Raw genomic sequence first — 12,393 nt, 5'->3', positions numbered from 1 at the left:
CCTGGTTCTCAATTTACCCCTGACATCACGGGTAGACTTGAATGAGACTCTTCCATCTCTGGGTCCATGTTTCACCTTCTGTGAAATGTTTGATTGTATATCATGGACTCCTGAAGCCTGATGATACATGCTTATGCTTCATTTGGCCAGAAACATTTATTGAGTACCTACTGAGTACCTTACCCTGAGTAGAGTGCTGGGGATAGTTAGAAAGATAAAAACAGTAAAGACCCTACTTTAGAGGAAGCTCATGGTCTTGCCATACCACTGTAATTATATAAAAGAACCCTGGTTAACACACTTTGAGAAAGGGCAGTCCAGGGTGAAAGCAGATTTTGCTGTTTAATGTTCCTTTTGGTCAGTTATTACTTCAAGAACAATCAGAAATTTTCTAAAAGATGAGACACTGAGTTGAAGGGAGTAGAAGGCTGGGTTGAGAAAAAGCATGTGTGACAGAGCAGACCACACATTTAGGGGCTCAGAAACATAAAGGAATTGAAATATTGCAAGTCACCTCTTACATGGGAAAGAAAGATGCCTGTCTAGGAAATGAGAAAACTCAAAATGAAACTAGTTAGGGAGATAAACAGGAAGTTTTCATGGTTTTCCTGAACAGAATTAACAACAACAACAAAAAAATTAACTAACATGGCCTTTGCCAGTCCACCCCTTAATTCTAGCTGACCTCAAGTTTAGGGGAGAGCTGTTGACCCAGAGACACCCTCTCAGAAGCTCAGTGTGAAGATGGAGAGTGTGGACAGGGCCAACAGGCTATAGCCTGGAATGAGATGCATGGGTCTCCCAGATCACAGACTCAGGGATGGGAAGAATAGAGGTATCCTAGTATGAGCTTTCCCAGCAAACTGTAGGCCTCTTGGAGGTAAGGCCAGCATCTTGCTCTTTCCTCTTCTCTGAAGCATCTGGAAAATAGTATACCAATACCAAATATTAATGTAATTGATTTGGAAAGTACTGGTGAAACCAATTTATGAATAAGAATAGTTCCATGCAGGACTTCCCTGGTGGTCCAGTGGTTAAGAATCTGCCTGCCAATGCAGGGGACACAGGTTCCATTCCTGACGCAGCAAGATTCCATGTGCCACAAGACAACTAAGCCCGTGTACTGCAGCTGCTGAGCCCGCGCTCTGGAGCCCGCGAGCTGCAGCTGCTGGCACAGCCCCGACCCCATGCTCAGCCACAGGAGAAGCCCGAGATGGCTGGATGGCATCACCGACTCAACGGACATGAGTTTGAGTGAAGTCCGGGAGTTGGCGATGGTCAGGGAGGCCTGGCGTGCTGCAGTCCATGGGGTCGCAAAGAATGGACACGACTAAGCGACTGAACTGAACTGAACACCACAAGTAGAGAGTAGGCCCCACTCACCTCAGCTAGAGGTGCCCAGCACGCAGCAACAGACCAGCACAGCCAAAAAAAATAACAGAATAGTTCCATACAGAAACTTAAAAGGCAGTATTTCTTAAAGAAAGAAGACACAGAAAGACCCTTATATCCACAGGCTATCTCTGTAGGTGTGTAGAGTGTCTTTAGGGTCAGTCTTCCCCAGGAATTCGCTGTTTCCATCTACCTTCCTGCCCAAAGCAGTGGTTCTTTTTTATTTATATGTATGATTTTATTTATTTTTGTGTGTGACTTTGCTGGGTCTTCCTTGCCGCGTGGGCTTTGCTCTAGTTATAGAGAGCAGGGCCTCCTCTTCATTGTCGTGCACGGGCTTCTTACTGCTGTGGCTCCTCTTGCTGCAGAACCCAGGCTCTAGGGCGCCTGGGCTTCAGTTGTTTTGGTTCTCAGGTTCTAGAGCACAAACTCGGTAGTTGTGGTACACAAGCTTAGTTGCTCTACGGTGTATGGGATCTTCCCAGACCAGGGATCAAACCCATGTCTCCTGCATTGGCAGGCAGATTCTTTATGACCAAGCCACCCAGGGATGCCCCTAAAACAGGGGTTCTTAAACTGTGCTATGTGTCAGAACCACCTGGAGTTAGTAAAGAACTTTGAGACACTGGTTCATTGATGCAGGACAGGCTGCAGGCCTCTGCATTCTACCAAATTCTCTAGACTATCTGGATCCCTACCAAAGTGTGGGAACCACTGACCTAAAATTTGTCATTTAAAGGAAATCATGTCGCTTTTAATGGGGCCTTTTAAAGAGAGCTCTGTGACTCTCTATGCAGACACACGCTCAACTGTTCTGCTTGTTCCAATCTTCTGTCACAGACAAATACCCCCATCTTGCTGCCATCTGATTTTCAACTCAGCATCTCCTGCCGAACTCATAAATTACCATCTACTTAGTGACACAGCACACAATAATATTTGCTCTCCTAATGCCACTCTGAGCAGCCGTCATTAGTCATCCTCCCCTGCCTTCTCTGTCCACATTTATAATCTCTGAGGTGTGCTCTTTTCAGCAGAGAAGGAGGCATTTGTTGAAAGCATGGCCTCTGCCAGGGCCACTGCTAGCTCAAAGAGCACCTTAGAGTGAAATAGCAAAAAACACACCTGTCTCAAGATACTTGACTTTATCACCTTCCAGAAAATGTTCATAATATGTGCAGAAATCTCTCATACCTACCAGATGCATGGTGTTCACTTAGGTGTGATGCTCTTGAGTTATGTGCAACCTGTACAGCCATCCATGATGGTTCTTGCCATCCATCAGCTAACCATGGTCTTCAGTAAATGTGGGTATTTATCAAACTCTTGGACCACAGTTGAGACCAGACCTTAGGCTTCCAATGACCCATGAAACTCCTCCTCACTCCCTGAATATATATGTGTCTTGCCTGTACCTAGGATGACCAGCTTGTCCCAGCTTGTTCGGGATGGTCCCTGTCTTTTTTTATTTTTACTTTTATTTATTTTTTTCCAAACTTTTATTTTGTGTTGGGGTATAGCCAATTAGCACTGTTGTGATAGTTGCAAGTGAACTTACGTAAAGGGACTCAGCCATCCATATGCATGTATCCATTCTCCCCCAAATTCCCCTCCCATCCAGGCCGCCACATAACACTGAGCGGAGTTCCATGCACTGTACAATAGATCCTCACTGGTTATCCATTTTAAATACAGCAGTGTGCACATGACCTCAGGGTGGTCCCGGTTTTAAACAAAAGTCCTACATCCTGGAAACCCCTTTCGTCTAAGGCAAACCAGGAAGGGTGTTCAGGGAGCCCCCTGTCTTTGATCTGGTGACAATAAACTGTATGTTTCTGCTCAATAGGAAGCAGGAGAATGAATTGTGGGAGTGAGCCCAGGAGGTTTGATAGCTTATCCTTGGGACAGAAGATTCTGAACACCTGTCATGTGCCAGGTGCCTGGAAGCACCATCCCTGGTCATCACTAACCATCGTAAAACTCCATGGGTGTATTTTTTTTTTAATAATATTAATACATGCTACAATATTTATTGGGGGGATGCAGTGTGTACAGTTCTATGAGTTTAAACAAATGCGTGGAGTCATATAAACACCCAAACACTCAGGATACAGAAGAGTTCCATCAGCAAAAGATTCCCGTGCCGCCCCTGTGTAATCAAGTCCTCCCCTCACCCGCTACCCTGAAGGTTTCATTATTGACTTAATTGTCAGAAAAGTTCATTGAGACTTGGAGTGGTGAAATGATTGGCAGTAAAAATATCCAAACACTCTAGTCTGTCTGCCTTTTGCAAAGCTCTGCCTTTCCCTGTCTCATATGCATGGCAAGAGATTTTCTTTTGACACTATGCATGAATGAAAGACCCAGGTATGATGGCTGCTCCTTGATGAAAGCTGTCCAGGGTCTTCCCTGCACCAGGAGTGGAATCATGGGGAGAGTCACGGGATCTCCTGCCCAGGGAAATCCTGGCAGGGTGGGCCCACCCTGGAGGAAGAAAGCCCTCAGCTGTGCCCTGGAGTGTCAGCCAGGAACCGCCTGGTCAGCAGTGCCTGGGCCTGGTTTTGCTGCACCCCAGGGCATATCATATCCAATTATCTCCAGGGATACAGCCAAGCTGAAGGGAGTAAGGAGGGCATCATAGCTGTAGCAGAATCTGCTAAGGTTAGTGGGTGAACAGGTGAAAGAAATGGAACAGCATGGGGGCCAATTCTCAGTTCTAACAGGAAATTGAAGTGTGAATGGAGGAGACCATGGTAGCTTGAAGAGTGCTGTGATTCAGCGGAGTGGGGCAGAAGAAGCCTGAGATGTGTGGTCAGGGGATCCAAGCTCCTGCTGGCTCCAGGGGACCTCAGCTCCATGACTGGGAGGGATAGTGGGCAGGTGGGTGGAATGCAACCAAAAGAAGAATTGATCTGGGACAGGTAACAGGTGATAATCTTATCCTGCAGTCTATGAAACCTGTCAAGAAGGATGAAGGAGGGTTCAAGAGGCAAGTGCTCTTAGCCACTTGTCATGATGCTGGTACTGGTTAGCCTCCCTATTAAAAAAGGAAAAAATGTCCGAAGCATCCCCATCGACTTAGAATATCTCATATCTTTGGCCGTGGTCCACAAGACCTCAGCTGGGCATCACACCATCCACATGATATGTCACTTACATTCCCTCAACTCTGGAGAGCCTCCCTTCAAGTTCTAGAACACACCACCCTCGGTCAATCTCAGGGCCACTGTACCAACTGTCATTCTGGAACATTCTTGCCTCAGCTCTTGTCATGGCTGGCTTCTGCTTATCATCTATTTTTCAGCTCAGCTGTGAGACCTACTGGAGTTGAATGATCTAGATTTAGGAACTGTGGGACATCTCAGGAAGAGGATGTCAGAAAGGACTTTTAGGACATGGGCTGTGTTAGGCGATGTGGGGCTTTGTTCTATTGGACACCATCAGGAAGTGGTAGGATTGGGTACCTTGGTAAATCTTGTTAGAAGGGGCATAAGCTCAAGGCTAAAGCTGAAATTGGCACAAGGAGCAGCAGTCACTCATAAGAGCCAGGATAGGGGTGGGTTTGGGCTTGGACAGCATTCCTGCCTTTGTTTGTTTATGTTAGAATAGGCTTCCTTGGTAGCTAAGATGGTGAAGAATCCACCTGTGGTACTGAATACCTTGGTTCAATCCCCGGGTCAGGAAGATCCCCTGGAGAAGGGAATGGCTACCCACTCCAGTATTCCTGCCTGGAGAATTCCATGGAGAGAGGAGCCTGTTGGGCCGCAATCCATGAGGTCAGAAAGAGTCGGACACGACTGAGCAACCAAGCGCAGCTGCAGAGTGGTCGTGTTTTTGCCTTGCTCCGCCTGGGTCTCGGAGTTGTCTTGTCTGCTGTTAGCATTCAGGGAAATTATGTTCAGCGGGAAAGCACCAAGGTCTGGCTGGGAGTGCCAGGCCAGCTCCCGGAAGTCAGGGGCTGCGCTTTCCCTTCTCAAATGTCACTTTTCCAAAGAGTTCTGCACAGTTCAGCCAGCCTAACTTGGCCCCTTACCCTGAGTCACTGTCTATCCCAGGACTTTGCTGCCTTTGTAGCACTTGTCATAAATAATAATTATCTCGTTTATTGTTGGCACCTTCATACAACTAGGACAAAGAGCCCATGAGAGCTCATCTGCCGTGTCCGTTGCTGTTATTAGGACCTAGCATAGTCCTAGCACTCAGACTGTCACCAGGAAAGAAAGGAAAGAAGAAGGGTTAAAGGGAAGATGAGCTCACCTGATACGTATTCTTGGGTCAGTCATTTCCTGTTTCCGGACTTCACTGTGCTGATCTGTGCAGTGAAGCAGTAACATTCTCCAAAGGTCCTTCTGAGTCTGCCTTTCGAGGATTCAATGTTTGCTACAGCTTAGACCTCCAGAGAGGCAGGCATCCCCAAATGTACCTTTTAGGACTGAAAAAACCTGATCGCCTGAGAAAAGCAACACTAGAGGAGTTGGAAGCATTTCCACGCTCAGGGAAAAGTGTAAAAATAGAGCTCAACACTCTCAGGAGTGAGTGAGAAAAGGAAAGTGGAGATTGATAATGGATGAATATAATGAGATGGCAATTTTGGTTTCAAAAGAATGTGATTAGCTCCTAATGACTGCCACCATTCCCTGGTCAATCTACTGTAACTAGCCACTAATGCAAAAATAATGCCCCTCAGCTGGCTCACTTTGAAGATGGAGAGGAGTCTCCCTTTCATACTTTTACCCCCTCATGGTTTTTCCCTGCCTAAGATTATCCCCTATGAGATTGTAGCTCCCTAAAAATGGAAATGGATGTGTGATCAAAGTCTGCAATTTAAGGAGTCATAACCACTCCCTCCTGGACGGCCCCATAGTGTTTCCTCTCTGCCTTTGTCAACATCGTCCCAGCCCCCGGGCCCACCCATTCTCCTTCATCCCCCACCGGGGGCACACAGAGGCCCCCAGAGCTGTGCCAGGAGTCTGTGTGGTCTCTACGGAGAAGTGCCGCTCAGCACAGCTCGTCAGGACCATTTAGGATTGTCCAGAGGAGATCGCCACCCTGGGTTTATCCTGAAGAGCGCGGCCTAGATATAGAAAGGACTGCCAAACTGTGCCATCCCAGGCCCCAGGTGGACATACGCCTGTGTCCACCCAGGAGGTGGACAGGGACATTCATTAACCTCTGCAGTGTCGCAGTGCAGAGGGAGCATGCGAGGGGCCCCATGGATCAGGGGAAAGGCAAAGTACATGGAAACAGGGTAAATGAAAAGTCCCAGTGGGTCTGTCCAAAAGTGAAGCAGAAAGCTTTTGTGTGTAGTGAGCTCTCCATCACTGAGGGCATCCAAATAGCAGATGTTAGGGATCATCTTATCAGCTGCCTGGAAGCCCATTGTAGGTCAGAGCACAGACAACTTATTTTAAAGGTCACCTCCAGTTCTCAGATTCCAGGATATTTGCCTTCTATCTGCATAGCACCCACCTCACCCACTATTTTTGTTTCATCTATCCATCCATTCATTTATTCAAAGGGGGTGATTCAAGCACATAAGAGATATGAAGTCAGCATTGGTTTATGAAGATACCATCATGAATAAGATGCTACCACTTACCTAGAGTAGCCCATCATCAGGCTGGAAGATGAGATTCAAATCCTCAGATGTAGAGAGTCCGTGTAATAACAGAAGTAACTGACTAGCTGGGACGCAGTGGCATGGTGGGAAGGTAAGCGAGGAAGGTCTCACAGAAGAGAAGGTGCTTGAACTGGGTTTTGAAGGATATGTAAGAGTTTTAGCAGGCAGACTCAGGTGGGAGACAATTTCAGGCTGAGGGAACAGCGTGTATCTAGTCAGTCTCAGAAGTTTCTAACACCTGAAATTGTCTGTAGCATTGTGATTAGTTGCTAATCATTGATATATTGATTTAAGGATATGCAATGAGATTGGAGGGGCAGACAGGGTGAAATCATTAAGGACCTTGTATTTAAGAGTTTGGAATTTATCCTCAAGACAGTGACAGGGGGAATAACTGGGTCCTATTCACAGTTTAGAAAGATTTCTTTGATTATACAGGAGAATGGGTTGGAAGGGACAAAACCAAGGCCAGAGGAGACTTGTGGGAAAGTGTTTCTCCAGGTAAATTCACTATCTGCAAGAATGATAGCCGCACATTAGAATCACTCGGGGAGTTTTAAATACTACTGATGTCTGTGTCCCTTAGACGCTGATTTAGTGGTCTGGGGTAGGGCCACAGCTTTGGGAGTTTTAAAGCTTCCACAGACAATTCTAATGTTCAACCATTACGAAACCTTAAGTTAACTGTACCCTGAGCCCTGGCACATAATAGGTGGCCAGCAGATTTTTATTAAAAAAAAAAAAAAAAGAGTATGAAAACATTCACAGGGGGCTATTCTTGGTTTCACACCACTTTGGGTGGATGTAATTAATTAGATAAACATCAGGAAGTCCATTGCTATGACTGAGATCAACACACCCCACCCCTACAAAGACCCAGGAATATAGAGGCCTGGCAAGTTGCCTAAAAGAGCTGGAGTGACCTGGCTGGGATGAGAGGATGAGGCCAAGGGCTGGAATCTGGCTGCCGAGAGTTCCATGCAAAAGTAGAAGCCGTTTGCAGACTGCAGATGGCCTGTGCTGGTGATGACAGGGATGCAGGGTGATGGTCAATTACAATGAGGACTAAGTAGAGGATGAAGGGGAGAAAAAGGAGACGCAAGTCCTCCACTTGCAGAACGAGCGCTCTCTTATCTCCCCAGCACTTTTTCACACTCAGAGGTAGCATAGAGCCTTGTGCCTGTTTGCTTCTCAAAGGGTTTCTGACACCCAGAGAACTACATTCTGATCAAGTAACAGCTGGGAAGGTGCCCTGTTACCCCAGTCTAAAACCCTGCACAAACCTAAGTTGGAGGACATGGCTTAGCCCCGGCAAGCACCTCTCACCCCATCTCCATTCACTCTGGAATGGCTTGGTAACAGAATGGACACCCATTCTGTCTACCCCAACCACTGCCTAGCTGAGGAACATGGTCATGCTTCTAGAATAAAGCTCAGTAAACTACAGCCAGAGGCTGAATCCAGCCCAGCACTTGTTTTTGTAAATCAAGTTTTAGAGGAACACTGCCATGCCCGTGTGGTTGCACTGTGGCTATGACTGCATTCACTTTCACTCCACAACACCGGAGCTGAGTTTGAGTAGTTGGAACGGAGACTCCCAGACTTACCAAGCCCATACCGCCTACTGTCTGACCCACTACAGAAAAAGCTTGCCAACTCCTGCTCTGTGAAAAGACCCACCTAGGCTGGCTTGAAATAGACATAGGAGACTGGAAGCAGAAAAGGGGGCATCCTGAATGGTCTGGGCTTGGAATAGATAGTAGTCCTGCCTGCCTGTAAAACATCGCCTGCTGAATGGCTGGATTTCTGGCCAATCAGGTCACAGACTCCTCCTTGCTCAGAATGTAGAGCTGGTAAGAAATAGGTGGGCACAGTCAAGGCTGGTGAATTCAGATGACTGGAAGCTCCTCTCCCCTGCCCTGCTGACAGGGAGCTGTGTAGCCTGAGGAGGTAACAAATCCAGTCTCAGAAGCAGTGCAGAGGCCAGCTGAGCAGGACAGCCAGCTTGTTCTCCCAGAAGCAGGAGGAGGGCAGTAATCAGGAGGTGTTCTTGGCATTCATGCTTCTAAAGCTGTTCCCATCCCCTGAAATGCCCATCTTTCTTCTCTGTGAAGTAAGTGGCTGCACCCTCCCCAGAGTTTCCATGACACTTGGCTGGTAACTCTGTTAAATCACTTCACACGGTTCTTTCCCTGTCTGTCTTCTTTCTCTTTTTAATTCATTCATGTATTTATTTATTTTTGCCTGCACTGGGTCTTCACTGCTGCACGAAGGCTTTCTCTAGTTGTGGTAGGCAGGGGCTGCCTTCTAGTTGTGGTGCACGGGCTGCTCATTGCCGCGGCATTTCTTGGTACGGGGCACAAACTCTAGAGCACAGTCTCAGTAATTGTGGTGTATGGGCTCCGTTGCCCTGTGGCGTATGAAATCTTCCCAGAACAGGGATAAAGCCCATGTCCTTTCCATTGGCAGGGAGAGTCTTAACCATGGGGCCGCCAGGGAAGTTCCTATTCTTTTAAACTGATGAGTCTCATCTCTGCCTTCCCTCTGACTCTGACCTTCTATATCCAACTTCCTAGTCAGCATCTCAACTTGGATGTTGACTAATCATCTCAAACTTGGCTGCTGCCGCTGCTGTTCTTATTATTTTGAACATGTTCAGAAGCGAGTGCCTAGGCACGGTTCTAAGTACCTTACACACCCAGAACACAACACTTAATTCCTGCTTCCCCAAACCCGTTTCTCCCCCATCTGTTTCTTCTCCATTTCAGTAAAAGATGTGACTCTCCACTCAGTTCTTCCAGTCAATAGCCTTCACCTGTCTCTCTCCATCATAACCCATGTCTGAAGTAGGCGTGTTGGTACCCTGCCTGCCTCCGTTCCACTCACTGGTCCCATGTATGCCTATCCAGTGCCCGCCTCCTGTGTCTTTTTGCCTAAGGACTTCCTCAAGACAAAAAGCATATGCACACCCTGCCTACTGAGCATGACAGAAGTGCCAAGGGATTTCCTAAGAGCTGACCTCAACAGTGACTTATGGGAACCTGCGGATGAGCACCCCGACTTCCTTCTCCCTCTGGGAGGACAACTCTGAGGCCTGAGATGGGCCCATGAGATTAAGCCCAGTCGCAGTGGTTACTTGTTCATGGATCTACCCTCTACTGACTTTCTTCCCTCAATTGTCTGACTCTTCCCCCTGCCGCCCACTGTGTTCCTTAGGCTTACCTCCCAAATAAATCTCATACTAGAATCCTTGTTTCTGAGTCTGCCTCTGGGGGGAAACAAAAACCTGCAATATCCAACTGAATATCCTAAAATTAATCCCTTCTCACTGTATCCACTGCCCATCACCTTGGTCCAGGGTACCCTCATCTCTTGCTTGCACTATTGCAAAACCTTCCTAACTGATCTCCCTGGTTCCTCCCTGGGCCTCCTAGAGTCTGCGTTCCATACACGAGCCAGAATGTGCTTTATAAAACAGATAGCAAATCAGCTAACTGCCCTGCTCGAAACCCTCCAATGGTTTCTCATCACACCCAGAATAACACTCAGCTTGTTACCAGCAACCACAGTGCCTCATAGAGCCTGCACTCTCCCCGCCTCTCCAGATGCTTTCGTCACTGCTTTCCCCACCTCATCCTTGACTTCGGTTACCACCTTTGCATCTGCTGTTCTCTCTGCCTGGACCACTCCCCACTTCTCTTGGCATGACTGCCTTTTTCATATCAGGAAGGAATTAGCTTAAATGTCACCTTCTCAGAGAAGCCATTCCAGACTGTGCAATCTGAAATAATTCTCATTCCCCCACCACTGAACCTCTTCCCCGCTTTATTTTCTTCATGGCAGTTCTACTATTTAAAATTATATATGCTTCCTTGTTCCTTTGCTATGTCTCCCAATCAACTGGAAGCTCAAAGGGGCTCTATTTCTTTGTATTCTGAGTACCTAGAATAGTGCCCAGCACATATTAGGGATTCAGATACTCATCAAGTGAATGAATAAACAAATGACTCTCCTCCTGGACCAGATTTGATCTCATCTCACACACAAAAGATATCAATAACATCTGAGTCAGTAAACAGGTGAAGAAGTCAGGGAGGGGCCAAGTCTGTGTTCGCCCCAGGCCCCATCCAAGAACACACAGGCTTTTACACTGCATGACCCATCACAGTGGGTCTCCCCGTTGGCTCAGCTATACCCAGATAAAGCTCCTACCTCAAGCCATTCTAATCAGTCTGTCCTTTCTTTTTAGGCCTTACCAGAGGGACAGACAGCTTCGTGGGACACAGCCAAAGAGGATGAAAACCGCAACAAGAATCGATACGGCAACATCATATCCTGTAGGTGACCTTCTGGGAGAACTGCAGGCTTTGGGGACTTAGACTTAAGGAGGCCATCACTATTATTTACCTGGAATTTGTTATCAGATAATCCTTGATGTTTCCAATTTCAGGTCCTTATACTAGGCATGGAGCTCTGGCTCAGACTCCCTGTCATCCCTGGGCTAGATGGCTGATCTCAGTCAAAGGGGCTGGGCAGGGAGCTGGCTCCAGGCACAGTGGATGCAGGAAATCTCTCAAGCTTGGGTCTTGTCTGGTGTTATCCACTCAAGAATTCTTCAGGTTGGGGAGGAAGCCCAGACGCAAGGGTGTTCCTAGCAGGCCCCTACTATGCAGAATCCCATCGTGGCAGCAACGCTGGGTGGAGAGCAAGGTCTACCCGTGAGGGACAGGCTGAGAATCCCTCAGTGAGAGATACTGCTACTCCGGGAAGGTAGAGTCCTAAGCAAGGACTGATGCTTAGAAGGAAACTGTGAGCCTAAGCCTGAGTGTTTGGGAAGCGGCCAGCTCAGGATTCGGAGGAGCCCAGGGCTACCCCGTTCACACAAGAGGCAGGGCTTAGGGCGTCATGACTCTCGCCAGACCCCACTGCTGCTGGGGGCAAGGCTCAGCAGTGACGCGAGTACCTGCGCTCAGGGTCTGTGTCGGCGTGGGCGCTGGGTGACTCTGAGCCTGCAGGAGGGAAGCTGTTTTGTGTGGACCTGGGGGAGGCCTGAAAGGACATTGCCTTCTGCTCAGCGGTGAGCCTAGCATTCCTGGAGACACCCCCTCGCAGCGCGTGATTTGATGAAGACAGTGGCACAGGGTAGTTGAAGCCCTGGGCTTCTCTCCCCGCTACGGGGCCTTGGGCTGGTTACCTGTCCTCTCTAAGCTTCAGTTTTCTTGCCTTTAAAATGAGGAGAAGAATAAAGATAGGATGGGTGGGGCAGGGTGGGAAAGGTACATAAAACCCTTGGCACAGTACCTGGCACCATCACTCAGCCATAGAGTTACTCTCTCAGCACCACTGATGAGCAGTGTGGATGCACCAGCCCTTCTTATCGT

At 47.9% G+C, this 12,393-nt stretch overlaps 1 protein-coding gene across 1 annotated transcript in view; it reads left to right on the top strand.

Annotated features, from left to right (window-relative positions):
* PTPRT (protein tyrosine phosphatase receptor type T) overlaps nucleotides 1–12,393 on the top strand; it is a 787,366-nt gene that overhangs the window by 706,106 nt on the left and 68,867 nt on the right. The window contains exon 18 of the mRNA XM_061125699.1: nucleotides 11,262–11,349. Coding sequence (XP_060981682.1) covers nucleotides 11,262–11,349 — 88 coding nt within the window. The remainder of the gene's footprint in view (nucleotides 1–11,261; nucleotides 11,350–12,393) is intronic.

The sequence above is a fragment of the Dama dama genome, chromosome 23 (assembly GCF_033118175.1).
Source record: "Dama dama isolate Ldn47 chromosome 23, ASM3311817v1, whole genome shotgun sequence".
In the NCBI taxonomy this organism is placed as follows: Eukaryota; Metazoa; Chordata; class Mammalia; order Artiodactyla; family Cervidae; genus Dama; species Dama dama.
The sequence above is the reverse complement of the archived record's forward strand: the minus strand, read 5'-3'. Positions and strand labels throughout refer to the sequence as shown.